At 32.8% G+C, this 21,430-nt stretch overlaps 3 protein-coding genes and 1 pseudogene across 3 annotated transcripts; 2 read left to right on the forward strand and 2 right to left on the reverse strand.

Annotated features, from left to right (window-relative positions):
* The first annotated feature begins 237 nt into the window (after positions 1-237).
* Positions 238-2,184, forward strand: LOC120085750 (uncharacterized). The gene is made up of 2 exons (XM_039041933.2): positions 238-1,011; positions 1,763-2,184. The coding sequence occupies exons 1-2, from the start codon at positions 782-784 to the stop codon at positions 1,818-1,820; spliced, it is 288 nt and encodes a 95-aa protein (XP_038897861.1). The 5' UTR covers positions 238-781; the 3' UTR covers positions 1,821-2,184.
* Positions 2,185-3,941: 1,757 nt separating this feature from the next.
* Positions 3,942-7,411, forward strand: LOC120093041 (protein unc-13 homolog). Its single transcript, XM_039018312.2, has 5 exons — positions 3,942-4,502; positions 4,603-5,487; positions 5,573-6,016; positions 6,122-6,308; positions 6,438-7,411. Exons 1-5 carry the CDS (start codon positions 3,942-3,944, stop codon positions 7,409-7,411), a joined length of 3,051 nt encoding a protein of 1,016 aa, XP_038874240.1.
* A 655-nt stretch (positions 7,412-8,066) lies between these two features.
* Positions 8,067-11,278, reverse strand: LOC120075960 (protein NRT1/ PTR FAMILY 5.2-like; annotated as a pseudogene).
* A 2,040-nt stretch (positions 11,279-13,318) lies between these two features.
* Positions 13,319-18,429, reverse strand: LOC120067352 (protein NRT1/ PTR FAMILY 5.2-like). The gene is made up of 5 exons (XM_039018928.2): positions 18,180-18,429; positions 17,883-18,100; positions 15,143-15,711; positions 14,299-14,574; positions 13,319-14,073 (listed from the first exon to the last, which is right to left on the reverse strand). Exons 1-5 carry the CDS (start codon positions 18,313-18,315, stop codon positions 13,473-13,475), a joined length of 1,800 nt encoding a protein of 599 aa, XP_038874856.1. The 5' UTR covers positions 18,316-18,429; the 3' UTR covers positions 13,319-13,472.
* Between the last annotated feature and the right edge of the window lie 3,001 nt (positions 18,430-21,430).

The raw sequence follows: 21,430 nt of genomic DNA on the forward strand, positions 1-21,430 counted from the left end.
AACCCAATAATTAATTCCAAAGTACTAAATTACTAATTATGGTCCAAAAACAACTTTAATTGACGACATCAAATTAATGTTAAAATAACATAAATGAAACAGAAGCAAAACCAAGATGTGAGAACCGACAGTTTATGAGCAACGAATTTAACGAACACCCGCCAATGGGACCCACATATGACTCATCCATTCTCCATTCTATCCAATCCTAACCGTCTTATTCGACATCACTATTGACCAATCACAGCAAAGTAAACGCCTTCGTCTCTCTTTCTTTTAATTGCCTTTTTCTCGCGATCTGTACAACGCATCGCCGATTTCACAATTTTGAGTTAATTTTCGTTCCGTTATGTTAAATTATGAAACCCCCACTTTTTTATTTTTGTTTTTATTCTTAAATATCTTCTCAATTTGGGTTTTGGAGAGGATTTGATTTTCTGTCACTTTCTCGGGAATCTATCTTTTCTAATCCCTTCTTTTTTGTTCATAGCTTTGTTTGCTTAAAATTTCAGATCGGAGGGTTTTATTTTTCGAAGAGGGGTTTTTTGATGGGGTTGTTGAGTTCATAAATTTTGAACCCGTGAGCGTTGACCCAGTTGCAGAATCGGAGTTTCAAGTGGCTGAATTGTGAGAAATTTTCATTTTCTTTTTCTTGGGGTTTAGATGGAGTGGATTTCTGAGATGATTCGATTCAGAAATCCGAAATCTGGGTCTGATTTTTGGTGTAGTTGATACGGTAAAATTTCCGATTGGATTTGTAGTTAGTGAGAGTTTCAGAACTATGGATGGCGATTCTAAGGATGTTAATGGCTGTAAAGAGAAGATTATGGACTCTGCGGCCACCGGAGAAGTTGGGGACCACAGTAACGGCGAAGAATACAGTGAATCGAATGCCCTATTGCCGCCACGGCGTGGGGGAATGTCGAGGAAATCAAATAAGCCGAGGATGAAAGTTCGGTGGAATGATAGTAATGGTAATAACCTAGCGGAGATTTTGGAGTTTCAACCGAGGTAGCTACTAAATTGTCTTTTCTCTCCTTTTTGGGTGCATTTTGATGGTTTTTTTGGTATGTTTTTCTGTTATTTGGGGAAGATGGGTTCTCTTTTCTTATTCTGATTTTTTACATTTTGTGCATTATTAGAATCTAAAAGGGGACACTTAGTTGCTGTTGTTAATTGAACTTGCGATGTTGAAGCACCTGAAAGTTTCCATATTTGGGAACTGACACATTGGATTTGAAACTTGGGTCTAATTCTTTTCACCGTCTTCTTTTAGAAAGACTACTTGTAATGCTGCCTCATGAATTGAGTTGGCCTCTTCTTTTGGTTTTTCTAGTTCATTGATGATATTTGATTGTTAGAACAATGCTAACCTGAGCATAGCTTAGTTAGAAAGGCACTAATTACCTTCTCTTTGATGATTCAATTCCCCTCTCTGTTATTGTTGAACACAAAAAAAAAAATAAAAAAAATTAAGAACTTCTCTTATTTCCATATCGGAGGTTGCATAAGTTTTCTTTAGTATCTACTTGAAGTGGCTTGTATTGAGGGATATCATGTTTGAATCTTTTGTACTTCAGCTTCATTTTGGTGGTGCTTTAGACATAAGTGGTTGTTTTCTTAGACTGAAGTTAAGAGTTTGTTTCTAAGCAGATGAAATTTGTTTTGAACATGATGGATGTTGTTGTGGATTGAGTATTTCTTTGCTCTTAGATTCTTAGATTTGTAATCTGGTCTGGTCTCTCTGTCGCCCATTTTGCAGTGATGTGAGCGACTCCGGGGACGAGGAGACTGATTCTTGCAGCTGTATAATTATGTAGATTATTACATCAAATATTAGTATATAATGACGAGAACAATGTGGTTACTTTACGACTAAACTGATAATAATTGGAGATGTTTCTGACTGTATACCGGATTGCTTTGCTACTATGACAACTGGCAGAAAAGTTCTAAGATCGGTGATTAATATGTCGTTCGACCTAGCGGTTTCTGGCGATGTGTCCCAGTGACATCTTGTACTGTTTCGGTTTTTTTGAATATGTAAGATGACCTTCCAAGTGATATACTATATGGATGATGCTGATATTGATGATGTTATTAAATCAAACATTCAGATTAATTGAGCTTTTGACAGTGCAAATCATACATTGTGCAATGCCAACACTTGGAATTTTTCATGAATTCCAGAGCTTCTCTACTCTACCTTTTCTGTCTGTGGTTTATCGCTCCCGATATCGAGATTTCATGAATGTTCTCGTTTTCATCCCAAATTAACAGTGCAGTGGTGTTGTAATATATTCAGAAACTCAAGAACTTCATTTATCATGTTTTTTTTCCCCCAAACTTTCCTTTAAAAGTGCAGAAAGACTATCAAATGGGAAATGAAGTAGATATGTTCTTTTAAGTTGAAGCTGCAAGATTTAGCATATATTGTTCTACCTTATTGATCAAAGTGACACAAAATCTAACCTCAATTTAAGCCACTTTGATTTTGTCGTGTTGATTAAATTGCACACTTAAAATGGTTATACTTGGAGATGTCCAAGGAGCTGGGCGACGATTTCCCATCCACATCCCTGCTCTCCTATTTCAATCCCCACTTGCGAGATCGAGTTTCTTCCCGGACAAATTTTCCAATTTTTTTTTGGAATATATTTATTTTTAGCAATTTTTAAGTTTAATTTTAACCTATTATTAAATAGGTTATTTCCAATACATTTTAATTCAGAGAAAATATTATAAAATTTTCTAACAAAAAAAAAAATTATATGTGTAAAAATATAATTTAATCCTATAATTTCTAAAATTTAAACAATATCATAATCTAACATTCTATTTAAATACTATAACATTTATGGTCTTAAGAAAGAAGTCTTCGATGTTAAAACAACTTAAAAATGTATTAAAGTAAGACAAAATTGAAATGAAAATTAGAAAATGATTAATTTTTTATACCACGATTTTTGTAAAGTGTATATATATATAATTCATCGGGATGGGGTTAGGGCCGGGATGGGACCATCCCCATTTAGTCAATGGAAAAAAAATTATGCCTACTCCCTCTCTGGTTTCCTAATTAATGAAAGAGTAATCCAATAGTCTAGGTTGCCCCTAACTAACGTGGTCCCTTTCTACCACAAAAAAAATATTTACAAAATAAAATAAAATTACCACACGGCAGTTTTCAATTGGATATAACTTGGACTGCACGGAATTGTTGCAACTGTTTTTCCATAATGAAGTGGGATGAAGATCAGATAAATATTAACTAATGAGCAGCTATTGAACAAAACAAAACAACATATGTAACCTGACATCTAGCTTTATTTTGTCACCTTTTTATGGATGGTCACTCTACTTTGTCCTCTTTTATGATAGATTGATCAGTTAATGTAATTCAATTCATACATAAATATAAAAAGGGTTGTAAATTGTAATGTAATGTAACTGATCTTAAATAACATGAACAAGAAAACAGAGACAAGACAGGGACGAACAGAGCATCAATTGCTGTCATTCTTAAACCTATGATTATTTTTAGAAAAACACTTTTATGGATCAATCAAGTATACGAGGGGGGGAAAATAAAAAGAGAAGGAAAAAAAGACAACTTTTCTGAGTTGCAGAAATTAATGGCTGTTTTATCCCCATGTCCTTGTTTTTCGTATATTTGTGATGGAAAAGGCTGGATCAGCCATATCTCTCTCTGTTGTTGTCCTCTGTCAAATAACTAACAAAAGAAAATAAGAAAGAAGAATCACCATTCAGCCTCTGTCACCATCAAATCTCCTAAAAGGTCTCTGTTTAAAGAGATATGCGCGCCTCATCTTTCAGTTCTCTCCCGCTGAATATCTAAGAGAAGGAAAGGGGAAAAGGGAAAAAAAAAAAAAAAAAAAACAGAGGCAGAAGTGAAATTGAGATCGTTCCAGTCCTCCTAAATGGGGCACAGCCACAACGTCCGCCGTGAGTCCTTGTCAGGGCACTTGTCTGTGGCCCGACCGGACTACCACGTCGACGTTTTCGAGAACGATCTGGTGTGGCCCTTCAATAAGCTCGACGGAATTGACCGTGACGACATCCGTGAGACCGCCTACGAGATCTTCTTCACGGCTTGCCGCTCCTCGCCGGGCTTCGGAGGTCGGAACGCTCTCGCATTTTACTCCTCTTCTAATAATGACAATGCCGATGGTGCCTCGGGCCCAAAGCCTAATGGCGTTGTGATGACACCCACCAGTCGGATCAAGCGAGCACTTGGGTTGAAGATGTTGAAGCGATCGCCATCTAGGAGAATGTCGTCCGGCGGGAATAGCGGTTCGAATCCGTCCTCTCCTAGCTCTCATAGTTCCAGTGGGTCGAGCCCTTCTTTGTCGTATACTCTACCGTCACCAAGACCGCGTCGGCCAATGACGTCGGCTGAGATTATGAGGCAGCAGATGAAGGTTACAGAGCAGAGTGATAATAGGCTTAGGAAAACTCTCATGAGGACTCTTGTTGGCCAAGTACATTTCTTATTTCATTTCTAATTTGTTCTTGAATGTATAATCTTTGTGCTTGTGCTTGAAAGGTTCTGGCTCTAATTGTAATTTTTGATTTGAACAGATGGGAAGACGAGCAGAGACCATAATTCTTCCATTGGAGCTTTTACGACATCTAAAGCCATCCGAATTCAATGACGCAAACGAATACCATTTATGGCAAAAACGACAGTTGAAGATTCTTGAGGCAGGGCTTCTTCTTCACCCTTCCATTGCACTTGATAAATCAAACACGTTTGCAATGCGTCTTAGGGAGATCATTCGTGGGTGTGAAACGAAACCGATTGACACAGGGAAGAACTCTGACACCATGAGAACGCTTTGCAATTCTGTTGTGTCATTGTCTTGGCGCAGTGCTAATGGAACTCCAACCGACGTGTGCCATTGGGCTGATGGTTTCCCTCTTAACATTCACATCTATGTTGCTCTTCTTCAAGCCATCTTCGACGTCAGGGATGAGACACTAGTGCTCGATGAGGTTGACGAACTTCTCGAGTTAATGAAGAAGACATGGTCGACATTGGGAATCACTAGGCCAGTTCATAATGTATGTTTCACATGGGCATTGTTCCAACAATATGTTGTGACAGCACAGCTTGAGCCAGACCTTCTTTGTGCTGCTCATGCTATGTTGGCAGAGGTGGCCAACGACGCCAAGAAGCCGGATCGTGAGGCAGTATATGTTAAGCTTTTGTCGTCGGTGTTGTCTTCGATGCAGGGTTGGGCAGAGAAGAGGTTACTTCATTACCATGATTATTTCCAGAGGGGGACGGTTGGTCAAGTAGAAAACCTTCTTCCCTTAGCCTTATCTGCATCAAAGATTCTAGGTGAAGATGTTACTATCACAGAAGGGGCAGGGCAAGACCAGGGAGATATATTGGTGGTGGATTCGTCTGGTGATCGTGTCGATTACTACATCCGGTGTTCAGTAAGGAATGCGTTTGCCAAGGTTCTCATCTCATCCATTATTAGCTTTACGAATCATATTTGTTTAATCATTAAGACATTGATTATAATCACCCATTGCAATTTAGGTACTTGAGAACGGGAACATCAAGGAAGTAAAAGGTGAGGCAAGTAAGGCTCTACTTCAGTTGGCGAAAGAAACAGAGGATTTGGCATTAAAAGAGAGGGAAAGCTTCAGTCCTATACTAAAGAAATGGCATCCAACTGCAGTTGGAGTTGCGGCAGTTACTTTGCATAATTGCTATGGTACCATGTTGAAGCAATATTTAGGTGGGGTTTCTACGTTAACAAGCGAGACGATAGGTGTTTTGCATAGAGCTGGAAAATTAGAGAAGGTGCTAGTTCAAATGGTGGTTGAGGATTCTGCCGACTGTGACGACGGTGGCAAGGCTATTGTCAGAGAGATGGTTCCTTTTGAAGTTGATTCCATTATAATGAACCTCTTGAAAAAATGGGTTGATGAGAGGTTAAAGAAACAAAGAGAGTGTCTTAGCAGAGCAAAAGAATCAGAAGTGAGTGAGAAACAACAGTGTTCTTCAACTTGTAACAAAGCTTCATCTTTGAATTGTAGTTGGTATCGGCAAGTGATCTTTTTCAACCTTTTTTTTTTGTTGTAGACTTGGAATCCAAGGTCCAAAACGGAACCATACGCGCAATCAGCTGTGGAGTTGATGAAGCAAGCTAAGGAAACTGTGGAGGAGTTTTTTGAAATTCCTATTGGAGTTACTGAAGATTTGGTTCAAGACCTAGCTGCTGGTTTAGAGCATATCTTCCAAGACTATATCACATTTGTGGCATCATGTGGTAACAATTACATCTATTATTGTTACCCTTGTATATTTTCTTGTTTATCCTCAATGCTTATGTTTGTCTTAATTCAACAAAATCAACTTTAAAACATGCTTCATCTTCTTAAAACTCTTTTGTTTTCAGGTTCCAAACAGAGTTACCTCCCACAGCTTCCTCCTCTAACCCGATGTAATCGAGATTCGAAGTTTGCCAAGTTATGGAAGAGAGCCACTCCTTGTAGTGTTGTTGGAGAAGATATACATCATATTGGTACTCTTGAAGGTCATCACCCACGACCGTCGACCAGCCGTGGAACCCAACGCCTATACATTCGTCTAAACACATTGCATTATATATTTTCCCACCTACATTCACTTGACAAAGTCCTTTCCCTTTCTCCTAGAGTCACTCCACCAACCAACAACCGTTTTAACAGCTCTAGAACTTATAGCAACTCATCTTCTTACTTTGAGCATGCTAACTCAGGCATTGAATCAGCTTGTCAACATGTATCAGAAGTAGCTGCTTACCGTCTGATATTCCTTGATTCAGCTTCTGTCTTTTATGATTGCTTGTACGCTTGTGATGTTACGAATGCACGGATTCGACCAGCATTGCGAGTTTTAAAACAAAATCTTACATTATTGTGTGCAATTGTAACTGACAGAGCTCAGGCCTTAGCCATGAAAGAAGTGATGAGAGCCGCTTTTGAAGCATTTTTAATGGTTCTTCTAGCCGGAGGATCATCTAGGGTATATTATCGTTCGGATCACGAGATGATTGAGGAGGATTTTGAAAGCTTGAAAAAGGTATTCTGTGCATGTGGAGAGGGATTGATTGCAGAGAATATTGTCGAGCGAGAAGCCGAGGCAGTCGAAGGAGTGATATCATTGATGAGCCAATGCACTGAACAACTAGTAGAAGATTTCAGCATTGTGACTTGTGAAACAAGTGGAATAGGAGTTATGGGTTCTGGACAAAAGCTACCTATGCCTCCAACGACAGGACGATGGAACAGAGCCGATCCGAACACCATCTTACGGGTTTTATGCCACCGGAATGATCGAGCCGCCAATCAATTCTTAAAGAGAACATTCCAATTAGCAAAAAGAAGATGAAGCAAATCTTCAGTTGTACAAAGCAGAGATAAAACAGAGGGAGAGACAGAGAGAGAGACAGAATATATTTGTGTGTATAATACCAAATTTGAATGAAGTTGGGGAGAAATTGAGGGAGACACATTGCATACATTTTACAAATCAAAGAATACAAAGTGATTGATATGGTGGTTGGGGAGAGAACAATTGATTGCATTTCCTCCTGTTTCATATCTCAATTAACAAAACCACCTCTTCCAAAGAGAGAAAAGAATAGAGCCAACATTCTTTAAAACATATCCACATATTCCTTTCCTTTTTCATTGTTTAATGTTTAGGTGAAAAACAATATTCATATATTTAGTGAAATGAAAAGCAAAATCTGCAAATGTAACTACTACTAGAACAAAAACACCAATACAAATGACATCAATGAACCAAAACAAATATATTTATATCTTATAACTTTGTCTTAGGCTCTTAGCTTCATTTTTTTTGTCCAGTACCTAATTTAAAGTGCCTAAATTCTCATGCTTCCTACTACCTGATCATAAAAGATTATATATAGCTTCATGTTGTAATTTTCATTTGGTTAAAACTTAATACTAAATTAACATATTTGCTCACTATCAATACATAATCAACAACTTAATACCTCCACGTCATTCTCGATTAGTCAACTAACGGTCCAAAGATCATTTAGAAACCTCGGAGAATTTATAAGCAGTTTGATAGAATCAGAGATTTCAATTTTGTACAGATACAATTTGGAAATGAGCAGAAAGAGGAAGAAGTTAACAACACTCATAACTGCAAGTAAGGCATAGAAGTAATCAAGATGAGAAGCATTTAAGTTGTTTAAAATCCAGCCTTTGCCTTGTCTTTGGTAATCTTCGACACTTTTGAAAGAAAAGACTATTGAGGAAGTTCCCAATTCCAAGTGAAGTCATAAAATATGAACTGCCAAAACTCTTCATGTTTTCTGGTGCTTGATTATAAAAGAACTCATTATTGGCCATTTGAAGGAATGCATCAGCAACTCCTGTGAGGATGAACTGAGGGAGGAGAATGAAAATGGTTAAGGAAAGTACTCTTCTTGTGCCGCTGACGATCCATTTTCTTCAGCAATATCAAGTCTATGCTTTTCCACTTGAGAAGCGACTGTCATTATCAAAACATGATAAATCTTCCAATTCTTATTCTTTGTAATATTGTGATTCTCCTTGGATTTTTGGTCACTCTTTGCATTATCTTCACAAATATCATGTCCCAACAATCAAAATGATTGTAAAAGATAAAAATGGACAAAAAATATGTAAGAATCGAATGTTAAGCAAATGGATTGTTACGTTGTGAAAGGACCACTGCCTTGAAAACAATTTTGATATGACCTCGGTACCAATCGTCTCACATTGGTTGTTCTCCAAGAATAATATAACATCCTTCTCATGCGTGAAAAGGAAACAATATGAGAAAGAAATAAAAAATATATTTTTTACACACGAGCACAGTTATCTAAACCCACCCAATGGTAACACACGTGTGGGGAGAGATTACAAACACTTTTTGAAAGCACACAAGAAAGCTTTAAAATCGAGGAAATAGAGGGAACCTGTCATAGAAGAGAATAGAGACAAGCATGGAGATGGTGACAAAAACATTTAAACTTGCAGGAGGAATTTTGAAGTGGCTGCCAATGCTTCTATCCAAAGTGGTGCCTTGTTTGATGAAAAGGACGTGTGTTTGTTCCATTATTGTGTTTGGAATGAATGTGCATATCAAAATTGGTATCATTCTCAGAATTTGTTTTGTCTCTTCCACTTCTGTCACTGTGCATAACCTCCATATGCCACTTGAATCTCTTCTTATAGCAGCTTTATTCAGAAACCTACATACTATACAAATTTAAAAATATAAAAACCTGTCAAAAAAAGCTTTTATAAAAATATAAATACGCACACATCAATTTAAAAGTTTCCAAACAAAACGAAAACTAAAAGCCTATTTAGATTCACATTTTATGTTAAGAAATTTGATAATCAAGGACAAACAAAAAACGTAAACAGTAGAAAATCAACATAGAGAGAAAATATCAGATTACAGAGTCAGAGACGGCAATAGAGTTAGAGAGTTTATATAGCGCATTCATCTAAATCCTAGGGTCAAAATCATAAATAACATAAAAAAGTCAATCCAAAATAGTGATTAAATGTCACCTCAAAGATGGATTTGAATATCTTGAAAGTTCCGGGCTTGGAGTAGTGTCGAAGATCAAGCTCATGTAGTTGATCTGGGTTATTAGGAAGAGGAAACCTCCAATTCCAAGCTGCAGCAACAATGGCATTAGCCATTGTAGTGAAGGGGCTTCCATGAGGGAGCCTATGCGCATAAAAGGGAGTACCAGCAATAAATATGATAATAGCAACTGCAATGCCAATAGTGGGAATGCCATATCCCAAGCTCCATCCAACATTGTCCTGAATGTAAACAAGAACAGTAGAGGCAAAGAGAATACACTAAACAACCACTAGTTGAAGAAGGACATCTTTTGGGCCTTCTCTTTCGGATCGAAATTGTCGAGATGTTCAGTTTGGACCTGCCGGTGGCAAGTGCCAACAAGTAGAGGGAGCCAAAGAACACTGCAAGCTGTAATTTGGAGGCTTGTTTGCAGTTTTCTTTACTAATGGTTTCTAAACATAGTGGGGGCTTTAGGCTTGGGATTGACACTGCTAGTGTTAGAAGAGACATTGCCTGTGGTAATTCATTTCTCAAATCAACATATTCCCATAAAGGAAACCATATCATAGATATACAAATCTGGGTTTGATTAATTCCTTGTGTGTAATTTTAACAAGATTGAAATATAATGAAATCCTTACTAAGTTGTTAAATAAAGTCCAAAGGTTTGATTTTAGTGTACAATTATAACATTGTATACTCCATTAAAATTTGCTTTTTAATTTCTTCTTAGGTACAAAAGCACATATGGCTAGCAGCTTTTTAAAACAACTTTCCTAAAAATCAATCAAATTCTCTAGCTAACAATGTTTTTCAAAATTTCCATTATATCCTTCCATACATTCTTACTTTTTTCCATATCTATTTAATCCTATTTAAATGAAAATTTAATTAGATTTTTTTTAATCATAATGGTTTTTCTTAAACTTTTATCAACTCAAACAATTTAATTACCAATCTAATTAAAAACAACATGTCTACTTTAATAGCTAAATCATATCAACTTATTATTATTTTACCAACACTATAATTTGCTTTTTCAAGTTTAGAATGAAAATTTATTATAGATTACGTTTTTCTAAAAATTTAGTTGATTTTAAAAGAGGCGTCAATTTCAAAATAAGCTTAACTCAACAATTAAAGTGTCATATTTTCGTTTCCGATCGAAGTAAAAAATTTAAATCTTCATCCTCTAAGAATTATATCACACAAATTCACACGAAAATACCGTAAACCAAATGAAGGAGAACAAGAAGGTCCGTTAGCGGCCGAGATGAACGTTGGCGATGTAAGCCCCAAAGATTGGTATAATCCAAATGGTTTCATTCCAATTTGTGACATTGTTAGAGGCAGTGATAGTACCTTGATGGAGCTTGGTCATCAAATATATAATCAAATTATCAGCAATTCTATAGAACATAATTTTTTCCATTAGTTCGTACACTTTACATGTCAATTATTGCTGAGCTATGTTGACATTTTTTTTTTTGACAAATTGATATTTTTGAATTAGATATTATACCATTGATGAAGGAAGGCTTTCCAAGCACCAGTTTTGGATCTAAGAAGAGGTCTGCCTTTTAGATCGACGGTTCCATCTTTCGTATAATCGTCGAGGATACTTTGTTGATCTATTGTAGTAACCGTCATTAATGGAGTATGCATGTGTGTTATTAATTATTACTGCCTTCCCTACTCTCTTCCTCTAAAACTTTTGAGGACGGACATTATACCCTTTCAAGTTTAAAGCTTTTTTTTTTTTTTTTTGTTAGTTCTTATAAAGCTCCAATGAGAATAATGTATACGATTCCTCTGTCTCTATCTCTCATGTAGTCAATAACTGGGAAATTTTTTCGTTTGAGGACAATTTGATTTTTTGTTTCAATTTTTTTTTTTTTTTTTTTAAATTTGACTTATGAATACTATTTTTATTGGTAAGTTTCTATATTCATGTTTTTAAAAAAGGAAATTTTCAAAAATAGAAAAATAAGGGAAATTATTTATGCAAAATAACAAAATTTAATCATTTTTAGACTTTTATTAGTTTCTATCACTAATAGATGTTGATAAAAGTTTATCAGAGTTTATCCGTATTTTTTTTTATTGTTTCTGTAAATAGTTTGACATTTTTTCTATCTGTGAAAATTCTCCTTTAAAAAATCAAGTAAAACATTAAAAAAAGAGAAGATTTTAAAAATTTGTTATTATTTTTAGAATTTGATTAGTAATTCATGTTTTTCTTTAACAAGGGTGAAAACCATAAAAGAAAAATTGAAAGAATTGAAGCATACACTTAAAAAACATAAAATTAAAAAAAAAAACGAAGTCATTATAACCAAATGGGGTCAAAATAAATAAATAAAATTTAATATTGAGCAACGAAAGCTCGATTTGATAGCCATAACGTTCTTTTATTTAGTTTTTAAAACTCGACAAACTTAGATATTTTGATAACACTTGTAAAAAGTAGACAACAAAATAAATGATCAATGTAAAGAGAATATTTCTATTAAATATTATTATCTTCAAATCAACAATAATAATATTAGTGGTACTTCTCAAGTTTGAGAACATAGCTTAACCAAAAAAGACAATAATATCAAAACGAATATAGCTCAATGTTAAAAGTAATTTCATGAGTCTGTCCCACCCATTTGCACACTTAATCATCTATCCAAAATATCTCATCCTTTTATACAATAAGGTTAATATTATATGCCATGTCAGATTAAGAAAATGATACATATATGAAAAAAAACATTGTCAAGTCCAATTAATTACAGTAATGAAAAATTAACAGCAAAAATAAAAAAACACATTTTTTTCAAATAGTAGTTAAAATATTTAGTTTAGAAATTCAGGGACCTTGCAACCAAACTCAAACTTAAAAAATTATAAGTATTTTTTTTATCGCACTATTTCATAGTCTTTAGAAAAATGATGCTTCAATTTTAATTAGAGCAATAAGAGTAGAAATAAGATTACTACAAATAAATAATAAAGCTTGCCTTTCATTGCATATATGAAATAAAATTTCTACTTTATTCAGTATTCACTGTGACTTTTAATTAGGATATATTTTATCCAGATTTATTTATTTATTTTGTCAAGGGTATATTTTAGTTGTCTAGATATTCTTTTTAATCTAGTCCTTGTAATTTGTAAAAATTCCACCTCAATTTTATAAAAAATACGAAGATTCGAACCTCTCTAATCGAATGAACAAGAGTATATGTCGATGCCTGTGGAGTTATATTCAATTTGACAATTTTAATTTTAATTATATGTTTTTTCAGAGGAAAAGAGGTGATTTATTAAAGATTGGATCCAAAAAGTAGCCAGCTTCCACCCTATTTAGTTGATTGAGACAGTAAAGAGAAATATTGAGAGGAACAGAAGAACTACCGTTTGAAGGACAACTTGAGGACCTCTCTCTTTTGGATGAAAATCGTCGAATTTCAAATTAATCATACCATAGAGTGTTAGATGATATAATTAAATTTATCTTCACCTATCAACTTAAGCTTTTGGGTCAAGTTTAAGCTTTTAGGTCAATCGATGATTTAAGATGGTATTAGAGTAGGTTGGTTCAAGATGTCCTATGTTCAAACCCCTACAACATTCTCATCAACTTAAGCTTTTGGATCAACCAGTGATTTAAGATAGAAAAAACTTAACGTTCTTAAAACATATCCAAATTTTAGCTTCCTTTTTCATTGTATACATGAAAACAATACTACACAATACACATCCATACAAGGAAAAAACTACATACGTAACAACAGCATAACACAACTCAACAAATGGAAGCATGCAAGTCCAACTAAAAACTTAGCTTCATATTTCAACCTGTTTGTTGGAGGCCCTTTGATTTCTTCTTCTTGAGTTCATCAGTAAGCACTTGTATGGAATCAGAGACTTCAGCTTTGTAGACATAAAATTTGGAAATAAGCAAAAAGAGGCCGAAGTTAACAGCACTCATAACTGCAAGTAAAGCATAGAAGTAATCAAGATGAGAAGCATTCAAGTTGTTTAAAATCCAGCCTTTGCCTTGTCTTTTGGTAATCTTAGAAACTTTTGAAAGAATAAAAGTACTGAGGAAGTTCCCAATTCCATGAGAAGTCATAAAATATGAATTGCCTAAACTCTTCATGTTTTCTGGTGCTTGATCATAAAAGAACTCATTACTGGCTATTTGAAGGAATGCATCAGCAATTCCAGTGAGGATGAACTGAGGGAGGAGAATGAAAATGGTTAAGGGAAGCACTTTTTGTTCTTGTGCTGCTGATAATCCATTTTCTTCAGCAATATGAAGTCTATGCTTTTCCACTTGAGAAGCGACTGTCATTATCAAAACATGACAAATCATTCCAATTCCCATTCTTTGTAACATTGTGATTCCCCTTGGATTTTTGGTCACTCTTTGCATTATCTTCACAAAGACTCTATACCAAGAAATAGAAATTAACTGTTAAATCACTAGTTTACCCAAAAACTTAAGTTGGTGGGTGAAGGTGAAGATAGGATCTCCTAGACCATCTGCTTTGACACTATGTTAAATCTAAGATTGACCTAAAAATTTAAGCGGATAGGTGAAGGTAACATAAATATATTAAACTTAAGGAACAGGATCTTATTTTGAGCTTTTAGTTTAGAAAATAGTGAATTACCTGTCATAGATGAGAATGGAGAGAAGCATGGAGATGGTGACAAAAGAATATAAACTGGCAGGAGGGACTTTGAAGTGGCTGCCAATGCTTCTATCCAAAGTGGTGCCTTGCTTGATGAAAAGAGTGTGTGACTGTGCCACCATTGTGTTTGGTATGAATGTGCATATCATAATTGGTATCATTCTCACCATTTGTTTTGTCTCCTCCACTTCTGTTACTGTGCACATCCTCCATGGATCACTTGAATCTCTTCTTATAGCTGCCTTATTCAGAAACCTACATATAATACCATTTTTAATGTATTAAAATCTTTTTCAAAAATTGTATAAACATGAAGTTCCATCTTAAAACCAATTAACAATGACAAGAGTAATCTATGTATCTTATAGATTAGATTGTGAAGTCTCACTATCTTTCTAATGTTAGATCCTCAACATGCCCTCAAATACCTCTTTGGATTTCGTGGGCTTTGATACGGTTGGGGACATGAACCCTCCAAATATCTTCATGATAGTATGATGTTCATTTTGGACATAGTCTTTCATATCATTGGAGATAGTTATCCTTATTTATATACCCATGATGATTCCCTTACCCGGTCAATGTGAGACTTTGGTTGCATTCCCAACCAATACCATATTAGAAAAAAAAAACATAAGATTTAGTAATGCAAACATGTATATCTTATAAAGATTGTGAGGTCTCCTCATATTTCTAATATGTGAGATCCTTAACAAAAATGAAGACCAAAGGGACAACTAGATTCATCGTTATAAGTATACTTTTAAGCATTTAAAACGTCAATTGATATAGAGACTAAAAGTAGTGATTAATGTGAGCTCACCTCAAAGATGGAGTGGAATCAATCTTGAAAGTTCCATGCTTTGAGTAGTGTTGAATCTCAAGCTCATATAGTTCATTTGGGTCATTAGGAAGAGGAAATCTCCAATTCCAAATTGCAGCAATAATGACATTAGCCATTGTAGTGAAGGGGCTTCCATTGGGGAGCCTATGCCTATAAAAGGGTGTGCCAACAACAAATATAAGAATGGCAACTCCCAGTCCAATAGGAGGAATGCCATATCCCAAGCTCCATCCAACATTGTCCTGAATGTAAACCAGAATAGTAGAAGCAAAGAGAATGCCAGAGAAGACACTAAACAACCACCAGTTAAAGAAGGACAGCTTTTGGGCCTTCTCTTTCGGATCAAAATCGTCGAATTGGTCGGCTCCCATCGTCGAGATGTTCGGTTTGGTCCCGCCCGAGGCAAGCGCCAACAAATAGAGGGAGCCAAAGAACACTGCAAGCTGTAATTTGGAGGCTTGTTTGCAATTTTCTTTACTAATGGCTTCTAAACATGGTGGTGGTTTTAGGCTTGGCACTGACACTGCTAGTGTTAGAAGAGACATTGCCTGTAATTAAGTCAAAATCTATGTTTAAATTTACCTTTTATCTTATGCTCCTAACATTATATAGCTGAATATCATATAATCTGATTAAGAGAAACTTGTGTGCAATTTTAACAAGAGTTTAATAAGATAGAGAATAATCTGTACTAACTTTTTTAATAAGTGAAAAGAAAGGTTTGATTCCTTTGTGTACAATTATAATATTGTATATATAGTAAGAAAAGTTGTGCAACTTTAACAAGAAATTAATAAGATGAGATCATTTTTCTTTATTTAACAAGTAGCTATAATATGGTCAAATTGCATTGTACGGAGGCAAATGTTTGTTTAATATGTATATGTAAAATAGCATACTTTGAAATTTAAAATATTTTTATATAAAATCTATCTGCATCAAATATTTTAAGGCTAAATTATACCAAACAATTTTGAATTGTGATACAAGAATATCCTTAAACATCCAAAAAGAGTTAAAAAAAAAATACTTTATCATTAGTTTTCGAAGAAAATTGTCAGTGTTTTATGTTAAATACATTTGAAGCTTAAAAAATTTCAAATATACCCTTAAACTTTAAAAAGCATTCACAGATGCTCTTATGATCAATATACGAACAAGCCACCGTTAGTACCCTTTTACTTCTTTATTTTTCCTATTTTTTCTCCCTTCTTTTCCTTCATGCTCTCTTACTCCCCTTATTAATTGCTTGACATTTGTCTATCTAAAATTAAATTTTAAATAAAATTGTCTAATTGAGTTAGGGTATATAAATGTTTTAACAAGGATGTACATTAGTAGTTGAGAGTACCTATATAAAAGAATAAGAATATCGATATAATTTATTTTAAAATTGATTTTTTTTTCAAACTTGCAAAAACTTCAAACAAATCGATCATTGTACTAACGACAGGATCGCCAAAGTGAGTATAACTTAAATGTTAGCAATCAAGAGCTCTGTGGTTTGAATCCTCCCACCCCTTATTGCACTAAAAAATGGTATGAGCAATTTATTTTTTTTTCTAAATAATTTTATAGTTATTTTTGTAACGAGGTATTAACGATTTTGTCCATACACTAACAATAAGGGGATTTTCTTTTTTAAAGTTTAAAGATGTTTTTGAAACAAAATGTCAACGGTTTCTCTCCAAAACTAATGGTAAGAGTATTTTAGAACATTTTTTGAAAGTTTAAAATTATTTTTGAAACTTTTAAAAGTTTAGAAGTATTTTTTTATACAAAATATAAAGATGTAGGGACAAATGCAATTGTTACCTTAACAGTTAAGTATATATATATATATATATATATATATGAAAAATTTTGGAAAACAAATAAAAATTAAAGAGGTGGAGGCACATGTCCATTGTTACCTTAACAGTCAACAGTGACACCCATGGTTTATTTTTATCCTAGTTGGACTTGGATCTCAATGGGACATCCTGTACATCTTGACTTTTCTCCAATAATAAAGTTTTTTTTTTTTAAAAAAAAAAATACTCGAATATATTTTAGATTCTACTTATCTTTGTACAATTCAGCCTATAATTTAATTATAGTTACTTGCGTGACAAACTTATTTTTGTCAAAAAATATATTTTTGAATATATTTTTTCATGTGTGCTTTGAAAGGAGTTATTAAATTGATTCAACCATATGGGTGATACAAATAAAAAAAAAAAGTTACATTTTGATTGCACCTAAATTTTTTTTCATCAATAATGTTATTTTTGCAATAAAAGAATATCTTACATACTTACACTTACATTACAACAAACCCAGTTGTTTTTTTTAGAAAAATATATCAGGAAACATACTAATTAAATATTTATATAACGTAAACAACTTACTCAAGAACTAACTTAAAGCTAATTTTCCCCTATAAACAGTACTAACATTGAAGAAATATTTATGAAAAATAACATTAATAATAGAAATATTTTTTTTCTTTCATTTTGGTACTCAACCATAATCAAACCATTCTAACAGTAAAAGCACACACAAAAATCACACCGAAATTCAAAATACTTCCTGAATAATTATTTTTTTTTCTGAATCTGAAGTTCAAATCTTCATGTAAACTAAAAACAATTCAGTAATATATTTCACTAAAAAAAAAAAAAATCTGAAACCTACAATTAATTGATTCTAAACCAAACAAATTGAGAGTGAGACATACTATAAGGCAGAGGAGGGAGGAGATGAAGAAAGTGCGATAGCGACCGAGATGAGCATCGGCGACGTAAGCGCCGAGGATGGGAGTAATCCAAACGGTTCCAGTCCAATTGGTGACATTGTTGGAGGCAGTAAGAGTGCCTTGATTTAGTTTGGTAGTCAAATATATAATGAGATTTGCAGCAATCCCATTGAACATCATTCTATCAATCAGTTCATACACTGAAAAAAACACTCATGAGAGGTCAACGACGGTTGGTCGGATAAAAAAAGAGAGAAATTATTCGAAAAAATATTGTACCGATGATGAAAGAACAGGCTTTCCAGCGGCCGGTTTTGGAGCGGAGAACAGGGTTGCCTTTGCGATCGACGGTTCCATCTTTCGTGTAATTGTCAAGCTGGAGGCCAGTTTCTTGATCTGCTGCAGCACCCGCCATTGATGGCGGAGGAAGTACTATTATTATTATGATATTTGTTTTCCCTAGTATTCTTTCTTTTTATTTGTTCTATGAAGCAGCTCCAAACACAGAGAGTGTATGTTTATGAAATGTGAGACCAAGACCAGACCACTGCCCTTTTATACTTTTATATTTACGCCAAGTTATCCTATAAAATGCCCATGAATTTCCAAATTAAAGAAAAAAATTTTAAAAAATGCCCATGAATTTCTAAAAATAATTTAAAAACTCAATGTTATTCAACATTAATCAAGAATCAATCGATATTTTCATGATATTAAAAAACATTGCACGAAACATAAAAAAAATTGTAACAAAATGTCACAAATATATATATAGTATAAATAATATACATGTTAACTTGTTTAAAATCATGAAGTGTTTATTTAACAACTTAAATTTATTTTTTGAATTTTTGTTTTTATAATTTTGATATGTTACTGATTTCAATATTTTCGTAAAATTAATACCTCGATGTTTTCGTAAAATGTACATAAGTATTTTTTCCTTTATTAACCATGGAGTGAAGTCGGGCAAGTGATCTACCTTATACTTCTCTTGAGGGTAGACTTACCTCGATTTGTTAATCTTAAAATAAATATTGGAAGGTCTTAAATCTGTTATTCAATGCTTCGAATGACTAAGTATCAGTCTCAGTAAACCTAAGTTATTTTCTATTTGTCTATCTACGTTATTTACTTTTTTACTATACAGTTTAGAAAAGTGTGTTATATAAATTCTCAAACCCTAGAGGTATCTCTCTTCTGTAATCTCAATTATTCTCTACAATAATAAATTAATTTCCCTCCGTGGACATAGCTAATACGCTATTAGTGAGTCATATGAATCTTTATGTCGTCTCTTTTGCTTGATGTGTTTGTTATTTTTTGTTGTCCATTCTTAATATAAATAATAATAATAATTGAGTGAAGTTATGTTATTTCATATTTGATGAGTTCGGTTGAGTTAATCTTGAATTTGTAATTAAGTTTTGTACTTAATTGGTCTTGGACTTTAAAATAGTGTATATCTAGCTAGTTCATTAATTTTAATTTTGTGTTTAATCGAGTTCTTCACCTTTCACTTTTGTCTTCAATAAATTTATGACATATTTAAAATTATTAGAAATTCATCTATCAATCAAATATAAACTTAAATTTTTATGTCAAATTTGAGCCTAAAGGTTCAATTATTTATCTATAATAGATCCCTAATAGTCCGTTTGGTTCACGAGAATAAGAGGTGAGAATAGAAAATTATATTCTATCACCATATTTTGTACAAGTTTTTAATCTTGGGAATGAGAATATCTTATTTTAAGGCATTTGATATTTATATCCATGCAAATTTTTCATAACCATCCAAATAGATGGATTTTCTCCATTTCCAATAGTTTTTTTTCTCGCTCTTTTACTTTTTATCTTTTCATTTCATTTATTTTCTTCTTTATTGATGTTAATATAGTTAATTTTTATAAATATATTTAAATTTAAATTTATAATTGATATATATAATTAATTTTATTATTAATAATAATACTAATATAATAATTTATTCTATTATTATGAATTAATATAAAAGACCATAATCTTTTTAAAAAATATGAATGACATAATTATATTTGCTTATCAATATTAACATCATAAATTATTTATTAAAATTATTAATCGATCTTTAAAAAATATTAATCAATTAACTAATAATAAAATAAGTTAATTTTTTAATTAAACAATCTTATACACTTATACTTCTAATTTTAATCTATAATCATAGTTGTTTTTGAAAAAAATTAAGAACATTATTGGATGATTTAAAATTAATTAGTTTATATAAACTTATTATATATATATATATAGATTTCAATGTAAACATAAGTTTGACTGACTTATTAATTTCAAATAAAAAAAGTATTAATTTAAAACTCATATCTTATATTAGTGCATGTAAGGATGAATGATGATGTTATATATATAGTGTCATTTATAACATCTAGGCCAATGTACTTAATAGATATTTACAAGTTGTTCAATAAAAAATATATCGATACTTTAATTAAATAAACATATTAGGATTTATTTGGTACGTCATTTGGATGGGTGTATTTTATATTTTCAGATCCATATTTCATAGGCAATCTGAATTATTTTATGAAAAACTATATTCAAATGTTGGGATATCAATCTATTTAGTACAAATTATGAAAGCTAACATTTTTATGGTTTTTGTGTATCAAGATTATTTTGAATTTAAAATTTTAAAATATAAAATTATATTTAAAAAATAAAATATTAATAAATATAGAGAAATTATTTTAAATGATAAAATTGCTAAAAATATTTATAAATAATAGAAAAATATCAAATTTTATCTACGATAGACCGCGATCTGTATCTATCTTATCTGTCATGGCACAGATAGATACAGATAGCAGTTTATCATGACTTATCACGATTTATTATAGATGGATAGTGAAATTTTGCTATATTTGTAAATAGTTTGGTTTATTTTCTTATATTTGAAAATAGCCTATAAATATAAGATTTAATATTATAAACTTAATTCAATTTCTTTTTAAAAAATTAAGATTTGTATTATAAATTTTATGATATAATTTGCTTTCAAATACATATTTATACAAATACAATTGTATTTTCATTAACAATTTATTTTTAAATTGCCTAGCAAACACTTTAATTATTCTAAATTTTAAGTATTATTATCGAATTTTTTTTTATAGAATATTATATTGAAATTTTTGTTTTGGTCACACATTTCATCGGTAAAAATCGTTCACCATCGACTTAATTAAGGAAGAGTGGAAGATTCTCGATCTCCCAACTTCGTCACAGCAAACAACGTACTTAAATTAGTTTGGAAAATTCTTATATCAACTATGTGTGAGAATATTATTTTAACTGCAAAATGCGTGTGAGTCTAGATGCAACCAAGATTTCTCACTCCATCTCATTCCTCTCGTTCCTTCATTTTGTTCCCCAATTCATGTTGCTCTCCTTCATTTTTTCCTTGATTTTTTTCCTTATTTTAAATTCTTTCTCTCTCTTCTTCCTCTCGCTTCTTCCTCTCGTTTCTTCCC

The sequence above is a fragment of the Benincasa hispida genome, chromosome 1, assembly GCF_027475165.1.
Source record: "Benincasa hispida cultivar pf3 chromosome 1, pf3_genome.v1.1, whole genome shotgun sequence".
Classification (NCBI taxonomy): domain Eukaryota; kingdom Viridiplantae; phylum Streptophyta; class Magnoliopsida; order Cucurbitales; family Cucurbitaceae; genus Benincasa; species Benincasa hispida.

Bases quoted from the DNA above. Each gene is read 5' to 3' on its own strand.
- LOC120093041 (XM_039018312.2), top strand. From the start codon at position 3,942: ATGGGGCACAGCCACAACGTCCGCCGTGAGTCCTTGTCAGGGCACTTG. The intron at 6,017-6,121 runs GTGAGTGAGAAA...TTTTTGTTGTAG, and splicing joins GCAGAGCAAAAGAATCAGAA to ACTTGGAATCCAAGGTCCAA. The intron at 6,309-6,437 runs GTAACAATTACA...TTTTGTTTTCAG, and splicing joins CACATTTGTGGCATCATGTG to GTTCCAAACAGAGTTACCTC.
- LOC120067352 (XM_039018928.2), bottom strand. From the start codon at position 18,315: ATGGCGGGTGCTGCAGCAGATCAAGAAACTGGCCTCCAGCTTGACAAT. The intron at 18,101-18,179 runs GTACAATATTTT...TGTTTTTTTCAG, and splicing joins AGCCTGTTCTTTCATCATCG to TGTATGAACTGATTGATAGA. The intron at 14,074-14,298 runs GTAATTCACTAT...TTCTTGGTATAG, and splicing joins TCCATTCTCATCTATGACAG to AGTCTTTGTGAAGATAATGC.
- LOC120085750 (XM_039041933.2), top strand. From the start codon at position 782: ATGGATGGCGATTCTAAGGATGTTAATGGCTGTAAAGAGAAGATTATG. The intron at 1,012-1,762 runs GTAGCTACTAAA...CCCATTTTGCAG, and splicing joins ATTTTGGAGTTTCAACCGAG to TGATGTGAGCGACTCCGGGG.